Source organism: Cottoperca gobio, chromosome 7 (assembly GCF_900634415.1).
Source record: "Cottoperca gobio chromosome 7, fCotGob3.1, whole genome shotgun sequence".
NCBI lineage: Eukaryota > Metazoa > Chordata > Actinopteri > Perciformes > Bovichtidae > Cottoperca > Cottoperca gobio.
Window position 1 is genome coordinate 16,864,419 of NC_041361.1, and position 22,347 is coordinate 16,886,765.

The 22,347-nt window shown below is 41.3% G+C and overlaps 1 protein-coding gene across 1 annotated transcript in view; it reads left to right on the forward strand.

Moving 5' to 3' along the window:
• gnb1a (guanine nucleotide binding protein (G protein), beta polypeptide 1a) overlaps nucleotides 1–22,058 on the forward strand; it is a 35,526-nt gene extending 13,468 nt beyond the window's left edge. Inside the window, exons 2-11 of the mRNA XM_029435101.1 lie at nucleotides 9,450–9,556; nucleotides 10,365–10,403; nucleotides 10,688–10,794; nucleotides 13,601–13,664; nucleotides 14,309–14,471; nucleotides 15,434–15,500; nucleotides 15,947–16,148; nucleotides 16,785–17,001; nucleotides 19,268–19,383; nucleotides 19,802–22,058. Coding sequence (XP_029290961.1) covers nucleotides 9,500–9,556; nucleotides 10,365–10,403; nucleotides 10,688–10,794; nucleotides 13,601–13,664; nucleotides 14,309–14,471; nucleotides 15,434–15,500; nucleotides 15,947–16,148; nucleotides 16,785–17,001; nucleotides 19,268–19,374 — 1,023 coding nt within the window. The 5' untranslated portion in view covers nucleotides 9,450–9,499 and the 3' untranslated portion in view covers nucleotides 19,375–19,383; nucleotides 19,802–22,058. The remainder of the gene's footprint in view (nucleotides 1–9,449; nucleotides 9,557–10,364; nucleotides 10,404–10,687; nucleotides 10,795–13,600; nucleotides 13,665–14,308; nucleotides 14,472–15,433; nucleotides 15,501–15,946; nucleotides 16,149–16,784; nucleotides 17,002–19,267; nucleotides 19,384–19,801) is intronic.
• The last annotated feature ends 289 nt before the right edge of the window (nucleotides 22,059–22,347 follow it).

Consider the following 22,347-nt stretch of genomic DNA (forward strand, 5'->3'; position numbering starts at 1 on the left):
ATGAGTTGTGCACTCAAATTTAGTGGAACATCATGATCAGAACTGTGTCAGCGTATGCATACATTTGTAGCCCCGGGATTTTGCTCTACTTTCAATGGAGCAAAATGGGTTATGGGGCCCAAGGCTATTCATTTTCAGTTCAGCCATTCTTCTTGAGACTCATAAGGATTTGAAATCTACCTACTCCTCAGACAGGGATTAAAGGAATAAGCCACAGTTTGTCAACCTTTGCTCCTTGCCTGCTGTATATCATTCGGAGGAGTGGCCAATATGTGGCACAGTGCTAATCATCACAGTCTGCATTGTCAGGGCAGCCACTCAGACATATCAAATTACCTTTATGGTGATGTAATTGCACATGCATCAAAAAAGCGACAGCCACTAGAGGCAAAGCTGGGCTTGGTGGTGGTGCTGAGGGTAGTCACTTCAGCATTTAAATGTTTTCACTATTTTTTGTACTGCCTCTACAGAGGTGTTTCAGGAAGGTAGTGTGGCCTCAAACAGTCCACCATGCTAATGCTTAATTGTTTTTATAATATTGCGGTAAAATGTATTTAAAGTAATAGTTTTTGATAGTAGTGTGAGCTAAAATATTTTACCACAAAAACATCTTAAAATAATTAGTATTAAGGCGTTGGGAGCAATTAATCTAACACAATTGTGGCTTCCCACAATTAAATTAACATGATCATCTGCGGTATTGACGTTCAAAATGTATGCGCCGCTTGAAGAAAACTCGGCAGCATATCGACTCAAACAGCCAGCCACCAAGGGGCAATGGAGAAGTTTTGGTTTCACTTTTGGGGAGCTACATGCACACCTGAGCAGCAGCCAATTAATAAATGTTCCTGAATGTTGCGACTGTAGTCAGAGTAAAAGAATAACATACAACAGAGGTGGTGTTCAGATAATTAGAAAATAAATTAACGTAAAAGTAACGAGTCGGAGCTGGCATGTGGTGTTCAGTTAAATTTTGTATAGGCATTTTGTATAGGCATTGCATTTTCTAAAACATTTCACAAGGTATTAATATTGATGCTAGCCATACAGAGATTGTAAGGATTCACCTCCTCCACATTGCTGTAGTTGCCTCCTGTTTGGTGGATAACCACCAAGCCATAGAAAGTGAGTGTTGGAGAGAATGACAAAGTGAGTGAGATTGGATGGGGCTTTTAAGAAATGTCCAGGAGCTATCCCCCTCTGTCTTCTCTTACTGCATCCTCAGCCCCCTTGTTCCTGCCTTCTTTGTGACCTGGTTGTGTTTCAGCTACATTTACCATGCATCACTTCCCCACAGCACTTAGATGGACCCTCACCGACTGACCAGACAAAAAAAAAGACTCATGCACTTACCGTATCACTTCGTCTTTGTGTTGCAAAATTGTATCTTTATACATGGAACATTGAAACTGACCTCAAATAATATTTTTTATAATGTTCTGATTATGTTAACTACCTCAGATGCTAGTCTTTTCATATTGAGTAACTGCCATTCTAAATATGATTTGATTATTGTACTTTCTACATCATACTTCAAAGTGCACAATTTGACCAAGTAGAGTTACAGTAAATTAGTGAAGCAAGGTGTAAGGTAGAATTTGGACATCATCTCTCCATCCCAAGCCTCTGAAGTCCAAGAGCTAAAATCTAGAGGCCTAGTCCAGCTCAGAAAAGTAAGGAATGGGTGCACGTCGCAGAATTTCTTTAGTTCTCTCCTTTCCTCCGCTCTGTCTCTGACTGTAGGTGTGTGTTTTTCTGACACCCCCGCCCAAGACAATGGTAGGGGAAACACGAGCTAGTCAGTATTCAAACAATATAACATTTGCCTAACTCAAAGTGAGTGCACCGGGTAGGGAGAATGCTTTTAAATATTGAAGAGTTTTCTTCCACTGAATGGGTGGATGGAGAGAAGAAGAAATGAGGTGGCTTCTCTCCAGAAAGAGTGCTTTTCTAAAAGCCATTTCAGTTGCATCAAGACCTGAAAGTGCAGTCCCATTGTAAGCCAGGAATAGGGGTTTTAGAGCCATCTGCCATTTCACCATTCAGGCTTCGACCTGTGTACAATGTGTGTGACCATTTAAATAAATAATGGACTTTTGAAAGCAGCACATGAAACAGCTTTTTGTTGCTTGTCAGAAGGAGATCCAGTAACGTTGTTGACCTTTTGAAATTCCAGATGTGCATAGTTGCATCATGGATACGCAGGGATGAGATTTCTTTTATTTTTCAATTTGTATTTGTTTCACAGATGTGTCATAACAATGACCATGCATTTTCACACAGCCTGCATTTTTAAACCATGTGCATAGTAAAACACAAGTCGTAATAGCTCTTATATTTATTATGTGCATACCTATTGGTTTCCTCTTTCCTTCAGTACTCCCAGTAGCTCAGCAAAGGCAATTGTCTCATGGCATCTTTGCTCTGTATACTCAGCTTTTTGCATTGTCAGTCTTGATTATTTGTTTCCCACCGTGGGCTAGGCTAATCTAAATCAGACTGACCTAATTTTATGTGATGTGCCAGCCTATCCTCTGGTGTTGCAGCACCACACACAGTGCCTCCTGCTGATCCTCCACCCTCCTCTCTGATTTTATCCCTACATTTGTCTGTTAGCATAAGCCTGCCTGTCAGGATGTCCTGTGTAACCTCTTATTGTAATGCAGCTGATTGCATAGCCTGGTTGGACACTGGCAAGTGCAATGGTAGTAGCAGAAACCACAGAGCAAGTGTATTTGTAAAGTGTGTGTGCTGTCGCCACATCCGCTGCATGTTTTGACAAAGGGAAGAGAGAAAGACGAGCTCAGCTAAGGAAACACCCTTAAAAAGGAAACGCCTACTTAGAGAGGCTGTGCTCTCGTATTAAGGTGTAGGCAGCATGCTGACACAGATAATAGACAGTAGCAAGGCACTGCCATAGCCAGCTACCAAAATACTTTATGTTGTAGTTGTAGCAAACCAACAACATCTTAAATGTCACTCTAAAACACTAGAATATAAGATCGCACAGAGAAGCGAGTGTGAGCGTTCCATGCTCACGATCAGGACAATGACCAAACGGAGAGGAGGGATATGAGGTTCTGACAACGGTTTTATTTATAATTTATGTTCAGCCTTTTCAGGCACTCCACACACAGTGTCCTCTCCGGCTAGGTACGGCCCAACTCTGCTTAGCATCCGAGATCTCCAGAGCTTGACCGTTTTCAGTGTGGTATGGCCGTCAGCTCCACATTGACGGCCATCACCATGCTTTGATTATGTGACTGATTACCTGATTCCATTCAGCTGTCTGGCCCCCAGCTTGGACACTCTAATCTCTCCTCCAGCAGCCGGCGCCCTAACCACCGCCCGACTCAAGCGGGAACCCGCCTGTCGCAGACTAACTCCCTCCGCCATGACCATGCCGTTATCCGGCCTGTGGATCACCTTGAAGTTGAACAGCTGTAACGCCAGATGCCAACGGGTGATCCAGGCATTGGCATCCTTCATGCGGTGGAGCCACTGGAGCGGGGCATGGTCCGACCAGAGGGTGAAAGAGCGTCCCAGGAGATAATAACGCCACCTCCTGGGATAGAACCGCCCACATCCCGCTGTTCGAGGCGTTGGTTTGCAAAACAAAAGTGAGAGCAAAGTTAGGAGAGAACAGTAGTGACTCCCCACAGAGGGCTTGCTTCACCCTCTCAAACGCCCACTGACACAACTCCGTCCACTAGACCGGATCTGAAGCACCTTTTCTGGTCAGGTCGGTCAAGGGGTTGGTCAGCACTGAGAACCCCGGAATGAACCGACTGTAGTAGCCGGCCAGCCCCATAAACCTCCTGACCTATTCTTTAGTCTTGGGCACCGGTATGCGAAAATGGGCCGCACCTGCCCCCCACCCAAGCGGTACCTCAGATACCGTACCTCCCTCTGCCCAACTGCACACTTCTTCAAGTTGGCTGTGAGCCCCGCGCTCCTCAGGGACTCGAGCACCTCCCCCACCTGCTGCATATGCTGCTCCCATGTTTCGCTGTGGTTGATCACGTCATCCAAGTAGGCGGCAGCATATGCAGAGTGCGGGCGTAGCACCCGGTCCATGAGCCGCTGAAAGGTGGCTCGGGCTTCAAATAACCCAAACAGAAGAGTCACAAACTGGTACAAGCCGTACGGAGTGGAGAAGGCCGTTTTTTCCCTGGACTCTGGAGACAGGGGAATCTGCCAGTAACCCTTGGTTAAAGTGTCGTATAAAAACGAGCCGTGCCCAGCTGGCCCTGGAGTTCGTTGACCCGGGGAATTGGGTACACGTTGAATTTGGACACCTCATTAACCCTACGATAGTCCGCACAGAACCTAATTGACCCGTCGGACTTGCGGACCAGCACGACTGGGAAGCACCAGTGCCACCTGCTTCACGATGTCTGGGTGGCCGGTTGCTGGAGCAGCACCCGCAGGTGGAACCAATCCTCCTGCTGACACGTCGCAATGTCCACCAGCGCCTGGCTCTGCTGCTGCTGAAGAGTGGCGGTGCTCTCCCGCATTGCAGCCAGATGCTGGAGGACCAGGCTCTGCGGAGCTCCCTCCTCTGTCATGTCCCTGTTCAGGCGCCAACGTGAGCGTTCCCTGCTCACCATCAGGACACTGACCGAACGGAGAGGAGGGGTGAGGTTCTGAGAACGGTTTTATTTATAATTTATGTTCAGCCTTTTCAGGCACTCCACACACAGTGTCCTCTCCGGCTAGGTACGGCCCAACTCTGCTTAGCTTCAGAGATCTCCAGAGCTTGACCGTTTTCAGTGTGGTATGGCCGTCAGCTCCACATTGACGGTCCGGGACACAGCCTATGGCACCCTGACGGCACTTTACAAACAGAAAACAGGGGCAGCTAAGGAAACACTCTGACCGCACCTCTTCACACCACAAAAGGCTGTGAGAATGGGCTGTGAGCCCTCTGAGAATAACCCATAATAATTAATGTTGATGTAAAATGAATAATGTTGGATTATTATTATTATTATTATTATTATAATTACTATTACACAGTGTTTTCTATGGCCCATCTGCCAAAGCGTGCCGATCCAATTTAAGAGTGTTGCCATGTATAATCATATTGTGGGATATAAAAGAAGATTCAGAGAACTTTCAAATAAGGTTTCATTAATTATATTTATTCACAAATTAGTTTGTGCTAGTGAAACCCCCATCACTGACTATTACAATTACATTTTGTGTGTTGTACTCTTCAATCACTAAAATATTGCCAAAGTAGTGGGGCATTTGTTATTTTGTTTCACATTATACACTTCAGACTGTTTTCATTCCAGGCTTATTATTGTGCTGGATTGCATTATGTTGTGTAGCTTTTTCTGTGCTGACCCCCTTGTACAATATGTACAGCACTTTGTACTGTATATGCTCATTTGTAGAGATGAGAATGATGATGATGATGATGATGATGATGATGATGATGATGATGATGATGAGAAAGGGTATATTTTGGAAAGGCCAAGAAACCCAGGGCGAAGTATGTGTAGGCCTCCTCTGCTCAGTCTTTAATGCTGGGAAGCTTACCAAGCCTGGTTCCCCTTCACCACGGGGTTAATTAGCAGCTCCCATCCCAATTGTCCTCTGCTTGTTCACTCTCATTAGTTTAATCTGGCTCTGTCCTCCAGCTTGCCTCTCTTGCCTCTATCCTCTTGTGCACCAGAACATCTCACTGCCTACACTACTCCTTATGTCATCAGGATGGAGCCTTTCGTCTACCCCCAAAATTGACGGGCAAACCCCACTATACCATCCTGTGATTTAGATCTTTTCACGCTTGCTGCCCTACTGGATTTCTTTATTCATTTATTTTTGTTTTCATTAAGTTGTCAAGTATTTGAATCATATTTTTATAATATAATTAAAATGTTGGAGAGTAAAAGTGCACTCAGTCTGGTTATAGGAGGTCCCCTTTTTATTATTTGAGCAAATAAATGTAGTAATACAGTATATTTGGGTGACGCAATTTGACATATCTCATAAGTCTTGTCCTTTTCCGTTACACTACAAATTTATGGTTTCAGAACAATTAAAAAAAAATTCAAAGGTAAAGACAGTTTTTCCATCTTTTTGTAAATTATATTTTCAAATAGATTTTGAATTTAATACAAGTTAATATATACATCTTAAAATGTGTTTCCTGAACTCTACAAAGGCCTTTTTTCTTATTTGTCAATTGTTTTTCTTTTAGATTAATGTTTGTACTGAAAAGGCAACTCACATTTTTTTTTCTCATCCTGTATCGTGTCTAAAGAAACCTGCAGAAGTGTTCTCGGATTTAAGAAGCTCATCTAGCCCACCCAAAACTCTGTAGGGTGTGATCATGAATGCTGCATGCATGATTATTGCTATATAGGAAGGAGAAATGCCAATGAAGTAGGTTAGTCTGTGTGTGGAGTCAAATTACACTTCCTCTCTCCTTGTCACTGTTGTGCTCGAGATGTCGGAGCTGATAGGAGTGGCTGGAAAATGTGAAGTCTGCTCCCCTCCTCCTCTTTCTCCTCCTCCTCCTCCCCCACCACCTCTCTAAAAATAGCTGGCAGAAAGAGAAGGCAGCGAAGTCGAGGCTCTCTGTTGGGCTGCCAGTAGTTTCAACACTCCCACCACCAGTGCAAGGGGAAAAGAGTCCTCTGAATCACACCTCTAATACTAATAGCCAGTAAAGACGACTGACTTCATTTTATGTTTTTGTCGGTAGAAATTCTTCTACATTTCATTAATTGAACATTAAACTGATTTGGGATTTTTTGCATTGTAGAGGCCAAGTTATTTTTAAGCACAGAGGCCACTGAGTAAATCCTGAATATTTGCCAGTCATCTGACCTCCGCCCAACTGAGCATGTTTCTCACTTGTTTAAGCCAAAACTGATGCCAAAAAGCCCCTTAAAGAAGTAAAGATAGCTGCAGTACCAGCCTGGCAGGCTATTACCAGGAAGATTTCACATCTTTGCAACCAAATATATCACTTGATTTAACTTGATATGTTAGAATATGTTTGATGCACTAAAGTTGGCAGGCTATTAAACATTTTTAAAAAAGGAGCCGATGTTGATTAATACAATTAAATTATAACTAAAAGCCAGCCTGTTAACCATTAAGACAATGTTTTCTCCAAAAAACAGTATATAATAGCCTTTGTGTTATTGGGTTATTGATATAGTTTACACCAGCAGTTTATGTAATTACTTGTGACTAATGAACACCTAAACCAAATTCCTAGTAAATGTGATGAGATCATATGATTTCCAGACAGATTGTCCAGGATTGCCTGAACACTTCAATAAGGAAACTTCTAGGCGCCAAAGGATTTCAAAGGGTATATACCGATTATGTCCTCTGTCACATTGTCATTTAAAGTCCAGTAAAGACCAGTGCATGTCTGCAGATAGAATGGATGCTGTTCGCATGTTGTTGCAGCCACAAGGCTTGTGTGAGCACCCCAAGAGTTCCTGGGCCATGGGAAACAACCTCAGGAGCAAGTACTTTTATGGGAGCAGGATCTGTGGCCCTTTTCATGGTTCCTCTGCAGAGCTGGGTGTACATATCAGGACAAAAATAGTTTGTACAATGAACACTTTAGGACGGACAGTATGAGTTACTTAGGTGTTCTAAAACACAAATCAACAGCATTGCCTGAATCTCAAGTGCTATATCTGGCAACAACAAAAACACTCACCACAGCAGCAGCTGGCAGTTATGCTGAATAGAATAATACACAATAGAAAAAGGCAAAGAAGGAATGTTCTATCAGATCATAGACTTCATCAACCGGTGGAACATATCCATGGCACAATACACCTTTTACAAATATTCAGGTGTTACAGTTTGGTATGTTTTAAGCTTCCAAAATCTGTTGAACGGCTAATAGCTTTTGTTGAAAAAGCCTCTGTTGTGTTACATTACCTATTACACAGAGGGATATTACAGAGAAGACAAGAATTAGCCTGTGATATCACCATGAGATTTATTTATCGATAAGATTAGGGGTTAAGGCGCCTTGCCTAGATGCAGACCCATTTAGCAGCGCTGGCCAATCAGGTGACGGGTAGCTACTGAGATGTCAGGCGCTTGAAGGATAAGGTGTTCACTCAGGTCTCAACACTCCCCAGGACAAAGGACCTTTATCGAAACCCAGAGAAACAGGGAGGTAAGGTGTGTTTGCAGTAAGGTTGTATTCGACAGATGGACAGTGATGTTACGCAGTGTTTCCTGTAAGAACATTTTGTTTTATAAAGTTGTCAGGTTAATTGGTCCTTGAGACGAGTGAGAGCATCAAAAGAAGACAGTTCTTTGATTTAATTCACAGGTTGCGGTCACTAAAATTAAATTATAAATCCTGGAGTTAACCGTTTCAATGGACAGCTGTTTTGGAACATTTTGTCTACTGACTTGCGCTGACTTATATAGGCACTTAGAGTAGTAATTGTTGCGTAAATACTGGTGTGTCTGTCAGTGTCCAACAAACCTGTAAGAAAGAGTTCATAACTTACAATAGTATTTTTCTTTTTAGTACAAAAAAGTACAATTTGTCTTTCTATGGAGAGTGAAAGTGTCAGCGCTAAGAGCGTCAACCAGAGGATTGGGGTCAGCGGGATAGCCACTGCTTTTAGGATCATCAGCAGGTTTTGTCTTAACCGGATTTGGCTGGAGGAGCTGAATCAACTGTGTCCCAGGATTACAGGGATGACATTGGAGAAGAGTTTAGAGGCCAGAGGCCGGAGCATTGACAACTTCATCAGACCCTGCCCATCATCTCAGCACCTTGGGGCTCCAGTAGTGCAGCGAAACCCAAGCTGGTCTCTTGGACTGCTTTCTTCATATCTTGAATCCTTGCTTCTTTTGACATTCAGTAAGGGGTACTTTTTGCTCCCTTATTTTTTAAGGGATAAATTATTATTTGTGCTTTATCTGTTGAGGAATGGTTATCAGCTGCTCAGTGTGGCCAAATGTTTTCCTAAGGGTTTGCTATTGTTTGTGGGGGGGGGGGGGGGGGGGGGAATTCAACATCATCCTCAGAATTGTTATCGTAAGCCTAAAGTAGCTGCTGAGTGCTTGTTGCTAGGTAACAGTTTCAAGCTGGCAAGGACGAGTCTTGAGCTGTCTAGAAAGTGTTGGGCTGTTGTTATTCCCTGCGACTTTGTCTGGGCCTTACGGATGGATTTAAGAGACACCGTGATCCTCAACTGCATTTGGTTCAACTAACCATGTCCAGAAATTCATCACAGAAGAAGAAGAAGAAGAAGCTCGTAATATTTATTACACTTTGACCAAGGTCTTGCACATGCAAATTACATTATGCAAATTGCATAATTTGTTGCACTATCAACAAAGGGTCAGCAGTATAAGTTACTTAAATTTACATTTTGTCCAACATGAGATGAGCAGTATGTGGTATGTATGTTAAGCCTCTCATTTCTTGTCTCCTCCAGATCAGAAAGAGTCTAGGCGGCGGAGCGAAGCACACCATTAGAAGAGGAAAATGAGTGAACTGGATCAGCTACGCCAGGAGGCTGAGCAGCTCAAGAACCAGATCAGAGTATGTCCTTCATTGTCCTCAAGTCCTCCTGTTTTTCTGGGTTTATTTTGTTGCGTTAGTACTGGTGTGGATTAAAGCAGATTTTTCACTGAGAAGCTTCATATTTTGATTCTTCATGTCGACATCAAGATAAAGCACAAATGAAACCATTCAGCTATTCAGAATTAGCCTTTAAAACAAAAGTCTGTCTTAGTCTTTTACAGGTTTTATAGCCAATGACGGTATGTTAATATATCAATATACGTCATTAAATGATCAATTTTCACTGCTGTAATTCAGCCACCAAAGAGTTAAGTGGGATAATAATATTCCATCATGAGCCACTATATATTATATATACTATACTGTACTATATTTCACAGATATTGCTGCAACATTAAGCTATCTTCTAAAACCTGTACAGGATTCCCATTACAATCATTGTAATGATATGCAGCCTAATGAGAATCCATCTTAATTGTTATGATATAGTTTAAATGCTCTCATTTGTCTCACTTGTGTAATAATAATAATAATAATAATTATATAATGACATTTATTATATTTTTTTAATGGTGGCTATCGCACAATTATATATTCATTATTTAATTTTGACCTAACACATTGTAGTAGTGTTATTTATGGAAGAATTGTATTACCAGCACCAAAAATATACTTTTTCAGTACACTTTGTGCTGTAAACACAATTTGCTTTATTAGTTGGTATTCAAAACATATTCAGATTTGCAACACAGAACCTTTTGTTTCACAGATGTTAAACTAAAAAACTGTTGGCTGAAACAGATTTGACCATGTTGTTGTGTTTCAGGATGCCAGGAAAGCGTGTGCGGATGCTACCCTGTCTCAGGTAAGAAACGTGTTTATACCATGATCTTCACTCACCATTATTCAAGTATTACTAATCCATTATAAAATATACTAAAATGGGCTTCAATGTTTGTGTGTGGGTGGTGTTTATACTTAGTGCAGGATTTGAAGAAGGCATTCTGTTTGTTTTTGTCATATCTTTATTTGTGCCTTTAAATCTCTAACGAATAGAAATGCCACCTCACTTTACAAGTTCACTGAAAGTTTGAGTGCAAAGAGGATTTTTTAAATATTCTCACATTTTCTCTCCTTAATCCCGTTTAGATCACAGCTAACATCGACCCTGTTGGCCGAATTCAGATGCGCACTAGACGGACACTGAGGGGGCATCTGGCTAAAATCTATGCCATGCACTGGGGCACTGACTCGAGGTAATCGCATTCAACTCCATTCTGTCCATTAACTAAATATTTCATCCCATTAGCCCAGCCCCCTCGCCTAAATACAGGAAATGGAAATAAAAGCAAGCTTGACTGTCTTTGTGCTGGTTACTGCTCCTGAGGGTCCTCGTGATATCATGATATTCCACAATAGCTCACTCTTCCTTCCAAAAACACATATTTTTCTTTACTTCTTTCCCAAGTGATCTATCAGATTAAAATATTGTCAGTTTCCTAACAATTCAACGGTATTCATAGTTGTGCACATGCACAATAGGTAATGCGTTTTATTTGTGTTGAATGCACATTGGGCATGCATCAATCACTCTCTTTGACCGTGTCTACTGTGCTGTGTGTCTATGTGTGCCGTGTTTGTGTGCATTGGGGGTGGGGTATGTGGGTAGGGAAAATACTCAAAATGGAGTCAGCCTTTGTTAGAGCTGTGTTGAGGCTAGATAGCCAAGGCAGATGAAGCAACACTCCTCTTCACATATCAAGCCTTTTTTTCCCTGGAGTTGTACACACCTCTCCCCACAGCAGCCAACACATTAATCACTGTGGTGCTGGTGTGAGTCAGTCTACAGAGAGACCATTGCAAACTGCTATGTCACCTCACCATCCTTCCAGTCATATAACTAAGGAAAAGTCTACCACTTTGTTTACCCAGTGTGAGCGCTTCCTGTTTGTTTGTTTCATCTGTTAATGTTTCACCTCCCAGAGGAGTTGGGGTATTTATTAGACTACCTGCTGCGATTCAGCCACCCAGAAAGAAGGTCACATGAAAATGTTTTGACCCACAGTCGAGGCTAAGTCTGCTATTTTTAGCCCCAAGGAGACACTACTTGGATTCATTCTGTAGTGGCTTTCCAACAGTTTGAGAAAGAAAACCATCAGTTAGTTCCACTTCTCCTCGTTAACCAATATCATACTGCATTAAATGTTCAGGATCCAAAAACGACAAATCTTTATCCTAAATATTGTAAAAGGCATGTAAGAGGCAGAGCTTAGTAGTTGTAGCATTATAATTACATTTTTTTTAAAAATACTGTACCCCAAATTTGCTGTTTGTGCAACAACCCCTTCGCAAACAACTTGTATGTCAGCGAGGGAAAGGCCGGTTTGTTCCTTTCTAGTTTAATTTCAATTAATGTGAGAATTATGACATTGTGGTCATGGTAGAAAAAAGTTTGACAAACTTGGTGCAATAGTACTTGGTATTTGCGCCATCAGATGGGCCTTGAGTGATAACGATTGAACTAGATAACCCTGATCCTCATGAAGGCAGTGAGTCATAACTCATGCCCCACATGAAAATATTTCTTTAGTTGACCCAACAGTTGTTGTTTTTATGGCTTTGCTGATATAATACTGCTCCTGTTACAGTTGCCTTGTGTTCCTACAGTGTACCTAAATGGGGTTAAGCATGGAAGCCGTTTCCACCAGCTGAAGTTCAGAGCAAGAATGGCAACATTAGAAAAAATGGAAATGGTGGATACAACTAGTGTTTTCCTCTGATTTTGCTCTTATTCACTTTAACTGTACAACTACAGCCAAGCACACGCTCCTCTCCTTGTGTTTGTCTGTCACCTGACGGCATCACAGTTACTCAAACAGTCCTGAGGAGTGATGAGCAACACAAACTGATTTCGTTAGATTTAAAATCAGGCCTTCCAAACGTTGGGTGTCTGTTCCCAAACGTATTGTCAGAACAGAGCTCTGACGAGAAAGTGAGCACCTCATTGCATCATCGTTTCCCAGCTTACATACACACACTTACTCTCTCGCTCGCAATGAACTGGAAGTTAATGTGGGCCCAAATCTGAAGATGCCTGATTTTGACAATGTCTTTGATTATTTGAGTTTAATGTGTTCATTCTAAGGCTGGTAAATTGACTCTTCATATTCTTGCAGACTAAAATTCCCAACACAGATCATTCTGTCCCTGGCTTATCATCTGCTGGAGTGTGCACATGTGAGCGTGTTCCCGTCAGCCTGGTAGTTAAGATTTGCATAGTCCCAGCAGGCCTTGGTGTGTTCACTCCTTGTCCTGGTCCTGTGTGTATTGGGACCGTCACTGTGGTTACTCTTGTTGGATTCACCCAGATAGCGGAGCACAACCACAGGTACCTGAGAGCTGTCTCCAGGATGCAAAACAGGCTTTGTAACGATTCCTATTTGAATAACTGCGCTCGCCACGCAGACTCTGCAGGTTGTGTTTTTGAGGCACATAAAATATTGAAAGTACAAAAATGGTCTTGAAAGTGTATAATAGTGTATTAGAAGTACACAAAAAAGGAATCGCTATGCCTCAGCTCTCTGGATCAGGTCCGTTTTAGGATTAGCACTGTCCATTCTGTGGAATACTGTGGTGGTGATACAGCAGCTTTAAAATAATGCTGTGACACATTTATCTGGTATACAGGTACTGGATTAAAAGCTTTTATATTCAGTACCAAACATGGTTTTACTGCTTTCCATACAGCATGATGCTCATCTATTAGTTTTTAAAGTCACTGTTGTGGCTTTTGCTGTTTTTGTCATCTGCTTTAAAGAAGTTTGAAGAAGACTGTGCACAACAAAATTCTATTAAATATGATCAAACAAAAATAAGCCACACCCTCACATATTGTGTGTCACTGTTTTGCGTTACTGAAATGTACAGATGACAGGAACTGCATACCAATATATACAGAAACATATCCATCACAGAAAGATTTATGTGTGATAAACGACCTTTTCAAAATGGGCATTTATATTTGATTCGTAGTTTGAGCTATCTTATCTTTCTTTTTATCAGGCTTTTGGTCAGCGCCTCCCAGGATGGCAAACTCATTATTTGGGACAGCTACACCACAAACAAGGTATGTGTAACACCATATTCCAAAATCTCAATGCTGTGTAATTCTTGTGTCTTTTGGAAGAAAGAAGTAGCGTGCAAGTCGTTCAGCCTTCACTGCTGTGTGAACAGTTATCTGCATTTTGGAAAAGCATTCCATGCGTTTAAAGCTTAAATTCAGTCGTAGTCAGGCAGTGGATGTCTGACGCTCTTTGCACCAGTACAAGTCAAAGATCATTTAATTTAAAAAATGTAAACAATCTGGAGATGTAAAGACTTTATTGATGCCAGAATAATGAGTTGAGGTAGTATAAACATGAACATGTGTGTGTGTGGTTGTTGATTGACTCACCAGATTTGCCAATTGTAAAAAGACTGGGTTTGAGAAGTCGGGTGAACCATTGCCTTAAACTGTTATTCAGCAATAATCATTACTCGCCCCTTTCCGGAAGCTATTTTCATTTAGTTGGACAAAGTGCTGAGTTCATTATAAAATAATTCACAAGTGTTTGAGGGTGCCAAGTAATGCTATGAAGACTGGGTTTTGTGCCCTTGAAAGCTTAAGTTAATATTGCGGACAGACTTTGTCAAATGACCCTCGCTCTCTCTCTCTCTTTTCCATCTGTCACGGCATGCTATCTAATATTAAATCTTCCTCCTCTCTTCCAGGTCCACGCCATCCCGTTGCGCTCCTCCTGGGTGATGACGTGCGCTTATGCCCCTTCTGGGAACTACGTTGCCTGCGGAGGCCTGGACAACATCTGCTCCATCTACAACCTGAAGACCCGTGAAGGAAACGTGCGTGTCAGCCGTGAGCTGGCCGGACACACAGGTAGGCCGGACACATCCATCTGCATGTTACCTATCAATCAGAGAAGCTTCTGTAGGTTACTGGAAAATAAAAGTTGTCTTTGAAAACTTCAGATATACCAAATTTTCCCCAGTAGTCTCTGTCTGTAGTAATCATACAATGCGTAACAGTATTACTACAGAGAAGACCGTTTGTATTTTAATGAATTAATATTAAATCTACTCTTAAGATCTTCACACATTAGCTTACCCAAATGGCAGTGAGAAGTAACTAGAAAAATGTGGAAACATCAACAGACAACGCTCTGCAGGATCTTGTTCACCCAGCGAGTGCACTGCTTTATACAAAATGTCATGTTGTCATAATGTTTATCATGACGGAGCACTCAGTCGCTGCATTTTTGAAGACGGTTTGCTCTCCACACAGGTTTCAATTTATTTCTTCCTTTCTGTGAAGAAGAGATCATACCCAAAGCCAATCTATTGTTGATGTCCTATATTGTTTTAACCTCATGCACTGGTGTAAGAATAATTATTTTCATATCCGAGAGATGCTAGTCACATGTCTTTCTCCATAAAAACAGGAGACTGGTCGAGCCGTATCCCAGCTCAAACTAATGAAAGTGTTGAGCTCTTAGGCAAGGAGCATTCATCTGATCAGTGTCACATGATGCAGGAAGTGTGTCAGCATTTTAGTTCTAGTTCCTTCGCTATAGGGAGGGGTATGCTTACTCTGCCAGCTAGTAAAGGATGAATTATGGAAACAAGTCATGAACTGGGAGATAACCCACAGCTTTTTTTTTTTTTTTCTGGAAGTGAATTAGTCCCACATCCACCACACGTAGCTTTCTCTGAGGGTGTGATGGAAATGTGAAAGACTTTCTTCCTCTGTGCAGACAGTGAGGAAATGAAGCCTCTACGTAATGTAGAAAACACAGTCCAGTATGAATTAGTTAATAAATAAGTGTGTTTGATTCCTGTCAGGTTACCTGTCCTGCTGTCGCTTCCTGGATGACAACCAAATTGTCACCAGCTCTGGAGACACCACCTGGTGAGTTGTGAAACTGCACCCAATACAACCACAAACTAAAACCTCAGACAAACCAACAAAGTTAGCTCAACACCTGCGAACACAATTTAATCAAAAATGTAGCATTATATATTTCAAGTATAGTATTTGTTTGTTTTATATTGTAAGCTGTTCCTACATGTAGTCCACCCTCTGTGGGTTTTTAATACCACTTATGGAAACATAGCCAGATTAATATAAAGATTCTTAGTAAGCCCTGTCTGCTTTAACTGGTGCGCTACCGTTAAAATCCCCCAAGTGCTGGGTCTGCCTGAGCTCCACAGACGCTGTACAGCTGCCAGCATCACGTCGAGGGTCGTTCACTCACATTCCTTCTTGAATGACACTCACAAAATTCAAAGCGCTCCAGATGTTGTTTTGTATATTGCAGCTGTGATTTTGACAACGTTCTTTCTGCTTCCTTGCAGTGCTCTGTGGGACATTGAGACTGGTCAGCAGACGACTACATTTGCTGGTCACACCGGTGATGTCATGAGTCTCTCTCTGGCGCCCGACACCAGGCTGTTTGTGTCTGGAGCCTGCGATGCTTCGGCCAAGCTCTGGGACATCAGAGAAGGAATGTGCCGACAGACCTTCACTGGCCACGAGTCGGACATCAACGCTATCTGCGTAAGAGATACACACACTCTCTCTCTCTCTTAAATGTTATATACTAATCATATCAAGGTGTCAAGTCACAAGTCATTCATGGCATGTCCAAGTCAAATCTGTCAGAGCAAATCTCAGGTCCTTGAGGCTGCGTTCAGGTTAAGTCACAAGTTTTATAAGCAAATTGCAAGTGAAGATGCAGATCGTCCATGTCTGTGTATGCTGACCATTACAAAGACACTACAGTTTGAATGTTTCCTTTTAAAGCTGTGTTAATAGTGGGTTTCTTTACATAACTGACACCAAGTCCTTCCAATGCAAAACATATGCTTCAAAAAGAAACATCGTTCATAGTATAATATAATATAACATAGGATAATTATTGCTGAATAGTAATCCATACACTTTGCTCTTTCATGGATGACTAGAAGGAATTTTGGTGCTACATATTTAAGTTTGTATGGACCAATAGCACAGAAAAAGGTGTGGCAATTACTGTTGCATAACCTCAGGACAATTACAAATGTAAGCACAATGACATATATGATATGTGCCATATATGATAAATATGGCACTTGAATAATTTGCTACAATCACTCTGAACTAAAGAACATATGCACAATAGTATTAATAGCTCCCTTGACCTTTTTGTTACAGTTCTTCCCCAATGGCAACGCATTTGCCACGGGTTCAGACGACGCTACCTGCCGACTGTTTGACCTGCGTGCTGACCAGGAGCTGATGGTTTACTCACACGACAACATCATCTGCGGCATCACTTCCGTGGCATTCTCCAAGAGTGGCCGTCTACTGCTGGCTGGCTACGACGATTTCAACTGCAATGTCTGGGACACTTTGAAGGCCGACCGTGCAGGTAAGACGCCATACAGGGCAGCAAAGCTCGATGAAGATGTTGTGCTGGTGTACTTCTCCAAGCCAAAACCTACATACATCAAACATTATTGTCCATCGGCAAGTTATTTTGGAGGCTAATCTTTCAAAATGCGTCATGAAGTGAATATGTCGAGGTCTGCTCCACTACTGTGGTTGCACTTTCAGCCGTGTGAATAACCAGCAGTAAATGTCAGAGTTCGGTGTCAGTCACAGTCAAAAATGTGGAGTAGAGGTGTGGGAAGAAACTGAGCATTTCTGTCTCTGGTGTTTTTCAAAACCACCACAGTCTTTTCTGTAAAGTAAAGTCGATTGGTGCAGTTCAGCGGTGAACGTGGACATGGGGATTGTGGAGGACTAATCTACTGCATGCGTTGAGCTCTCCTTGTTTTCATACGTCTGCGCTCCTGGTAGTTGCTTCAGAAAGCGGGCGTGGCTTTCAATTTGTTGGTTTTGGAAAGTTAGATATATCGGGCGAACACCAATCGTCATGCTGTCCAAACAGTACAGCGTGATGTCCTAAAGTATATACTATCTTTACTTCTTGCTGAATAACAGAAGTCAGGAATGTTCTCTGAGGTTTATTGTTAGGCATGTAATTGTAAAAATGTGTTTGGGTAAGTCAATGCCTTTGTAAGTCAAAGACTTTGTCAAGATGTGAGCATAGATTTTAGATTTCATATATCTTGAAACAGCTGGTTAGTCAATTACCTGTTAGTAAACGTCTCACAAGAAGTTCTGTTGCCTTCATGATGTATTTTCTGAGTAGTACCGTTCAGGGAAAGGACACAAGAATCTTTCAATCCACTCAATACATTTGGCCACCAAGAGTTCTGTAGAGACCCTGAAGGAGCTGCAGGGCTCCATGGCTGCGATGGGAGACACTGACATACAACTCTTTCCTGGCTGCTTCACAAGTCGCAGCTTTATGCTTGTTGAAAAAAATCACATGACAGCTGGACTAGTGTTTGCCAGAAGGCAACTCTGGAATACAGGGAAAGTAAGTGGAAGAAGAGTTAGTGGTATGATCAGACAGAAGTTAGCTTTTTGGCCATTACACTAACTTCTATATTTGGTGCAAGTCAAACATCACGTGTCAGTTAAAAGCACATGAGACCTGCAATGCTTGTGAAGGTAGAGTGTAACACAGCAACATAGGGAAAACCTGCTGCCAGCAAGACAACAGACTTGAACAGAAAGCCAAAGCTACACAGGAATGGCTCCAAATCAGAGACCTCAGTCTAGTTCAGTATTTGTGGCAGGACTTCAAGATTCCTGGTTACTCACGCTCCCCATTAAACCTGACAGAAATAAAGCGCTTTTGCAAAGAAGAATGGGGATAAAAGTATATTGGGCCAGAAATGCAACTCAATACGATATGACTGCCAGAGGTTTCTCTACTCAATATTGACTTCAATGGCCCAAATACTTTACGTGTAATTAATTTAGGTTCATGTGCAGAGATCTTTCTTCATTTTGAATACAAAATATTTTCTGTTGCTCAATGTTGGCAAATACTTATTATAGGTACTTTACCAAAGTGCTTTTTCTTACTTGGGTGTATACTGAGGAAATATCATTGACATTGTAGATACAGGAGCAGGTTTGGAGGAACTTTTGATTTTATTTTCTTAATGCTGTTTTAGCCACATTTTCTTGTAGTGCCCCCGTTTCAAATGTGACATTACAGCAGCAGGTCAGATATTGCTGCTGTACCAGACAGGATTGTGCACATTTCAGTAGACTAGATGAGGCCTCAACACTAAAGAAGTGACGCCTCGCTATTTTTTAAAGAAACTTTTGAGCAGGAAGCAACTTCTTTAGGGTCGTTGGTCGTTAATAATGGGTATGCATGAGGCAAAACAGGAGAGGGTATAGAAGGCATTAATGTACATCTGAGAGCAGCAAGCGTCACCTGCTCCAGCAGCAAAGAGCCCCTGGGTAGGCATGAATACTTTACAGATATTGACTGCAATATCAAATACACACTTAGCCGATCCATTGGTGGGTGGAATATTGATTATCAGCATATTGAGTCATTATTAGCATCCAATAAGTCTAAAAGCGCATCTGGACTGTACGCTGCTCTTTGTGGTATCAGGACCACAAATGTCCTGAAACCTGCTTCACTTCGTCCCCGTTTCACTTTGTTCCAAAGCTTCCACAGATATGTTGTTAATGTAAAAATGATGTATGTATTATGAAGGAGCCGGTTTGTCGCTGTGTCTCAGCCTCTGGTGTGTCTACAGGTGTCCTGGCTGGTCACGATAACCGGGTGAGCTGCTTGGGTGTGACCGACGACGGCATGGCAGTGGCAACAGGGTCCTGGGACAGCTTCCTCAAGATCTGGAACTAGAGTCTGAAGGTAAATGATGAACTGAGAGGAAAGTTCTCTGGTGTGTGAGAGGGAACGGCTGTCAGAGGGTTTAGAAACGTATCAGCTACATCTAGAGTTTGTATTGACTGCCATCTGGGGGTTGGGAAAGAAGGTGCAGCATATGGAATATAGGCAGAAACCAAACATGATGTCACATCAGCTATCCATAGTGGAATTATCTTGTTACATTTATTTTTCATCCAGTTAGAGGTCTCTCTTTTTTTTCTCAGAATCTCAGTAATGAGGTTTTGGACTTGATATATTTAACACAAACACGAGTAAAATAAATGTGAGCAGTTTCATATGGTCAACCCTGGATGTAATGATTTTACAGTTGCCTGGCCAATGAGTGATTTTGCTGAATCATGATAATCAAATAACGAGTTTTCTTTCTGTTTGCTTCCAGAGGCCACCTGGACTCCAAAGTTGAGTGGAAGACCATTCCAACATCACAATGTTCAATTATATTGCATATCCAATCTTTTCAAAAACACCATGATACTGACTCCAAACACCCCAAAAAACTATCAAGGGCAAAAATTCTCTCCTTCTCATTTAAAAGAGCACAATTGTCTGTCACTCATTCAGCTACAACAAAAAGAAAAACAGAAAAAAAAGCTTGAGGAATTTAGTGGTTTTCAAAATGGAACGGAGTGGAAAATTGTGCATTCCTCCATGACATGGTCTGGTATTGTAGTAAGTGAAAATACAAACACCCCACCGCCGCCACCGCCACCAAGCAAACGTGTCCTGCGTCCTCATTATACACAGGTCTGAGTGAAGGTTATTACATGACAGTGATCTAACTCTTTATAGCTTTTTGGCCACGTTTCTTTTTGTTTGTTTTATTGTTTTCATTATTCCTTTTTGTTCAAGAGAAGTAGATCAGTGAACTGTCAGGTAATGTTTAAAATGAGGATCAAAACTTTGTTTTATTTTTTAGTCTTTACACATTTTAGAGAATGTTTTTATGTTGAAAACTAGAAGAACCTCCAGATCACGCCATTTTAAATCCAGCTTTATCCCACTGGAGAACAAAGCGAGAGAATTGAGCTTCAACAGGGAGTCCTCAAGCCACTTCTGGCCCTTCTGTATATTTAGTCCCATGATATTTTACTGTTTCTTTTTTCCAATGTAGTCCACAAATCTTTGTTTGCACAAAAAATTAACTTTGCATATATAGAATAATGTCTAAAGAATAAAAAGTAAACTAACCAAGCACATGCTGTTTATGATGATGAATGCTCGTTTCTAAAACGAAAAACAACAAAAAAACAAAACAATTTTAACCATTCTTACACCTTTTCGTCTGGCGACAGTGTAGAATAATTAAATGAAGATTAACCCATCGGATCATAATCCACCCCGCCCCTCCCTATTTTTCTTTTTCTTCTTTTTTTTTTTTATTCCTTTTTTCTTTTTCTCCTTTAATTTAGTTTTGTTTTCCCTGGTTTTTGTTGCCCGTGGTTGGGACCAGTGATGTGATTTGGTCGGGTAGGGAGTACCTCCACTTTAGCCGGGCTGCAATCCGGACGTTTCTCTTTTAACAGAGGTGCCCATTCCGTGCTTGGAAATGCAGTTACTACTCTGTGAATGACATGTTGTATAAATCAATGTTTGAAAATAATGATATTGAAACTTTTTAAGTTAAAAACGAAAAAAAAAAAGATTTTGGTTGTCTGCCATGGGTGGGTTATCTCTTAGAATCGCATGCTGTAGAATTGCTTAAAAAGGTGCATATGGAATTAAGTCCTTTGATGTTTTTCTTTAAGAAAATAACCTGTTGAATATATCAATACAATGGTATTTATATTTTTCTTTTTTTTCCTTCCTTTTCTTTTTTCTTTTTCTTTTTGGCTACTCCGTGCATACATGATTCAACTAAAATGTCAAAGCTATGCACTTGAGAAGCAAACCCTGCAACATAAACGGTTACTTGGTCCATACTTGGGAGGGATTCCACAAATTTAAGAAGTAACGTAAATGTTTAAATTGTACACACATGCATACGTACATTCATTCTCCTAAACATACACAATCTCAAATGGAACAAATAAATTTTCATTCCTTCTGTAGCAAACAAAATTCCACTTACAAAGAAAAACATTTTATAACAGGTTTTTTTCTGTCCTTTAATAAAAAATGAAAAAAAAGATCTTGCAGCATCTGAATGGCAGAATTTTCTGTTGTTCCCTTCTCCTTGTAAACAGAGACCCTCTTTCTTTAGCAGTAGTGACCTTTTTTCCATTCTGTTTTTTCTCTGCGACATTCTGTACAAAAAATGTGCTGTAATTGTGCGTTAGGCCTGGAGTTGGCAAAAAATAAAATGAAATAAAAAATATTAAAAATTAATTAAATTCCCTTTCCTTTTCTCTCTTTCTCCATCAAATAACTGTAGAGCTCTGCACCCCCACTGTTCCCTTTTCACCTTTTGTATTTAATTTTAAAGTCAGTCAGTGTACAACCGAAAGCTGGATGCAAGATAGAAACTATATTAAAATGTACTGTTATTTAAGATGTAATAAAAAGCAGTTTGAGATGACTTACTGTGTTGAGTGTGATTCACTTAGAGCGGTTACCACTGAAGCTGGAATGTTGCAGACTGTTTGGTTTCCTTGTAATTATGTTCAAGTCAAATAAACAATTTCTTATCCACTGTTGAATCAGCCTGGCTTCTCTGTACAATCATTTGCACATAGTTACTTTTCTCTTTGCATGCTGGCAGCCATGCGGTTTGTTCTTCAGCATATACGAAGTATAAAGGAACACCTTAGAGTCCTGTTTGCATGTGTCGTTATTGTGAGGATAGAATTAAAACGGCAGACTATGGCTGTCCACTTGTGATGCGTCTGTTCAGTAAACACCTGAGGAGAAGCTACACATGGAGAGCTACTCTTCTCTTGGAAATACTCCCTGACCTTTGTGTCCCCCTACTGGACATAAGCATAAAAT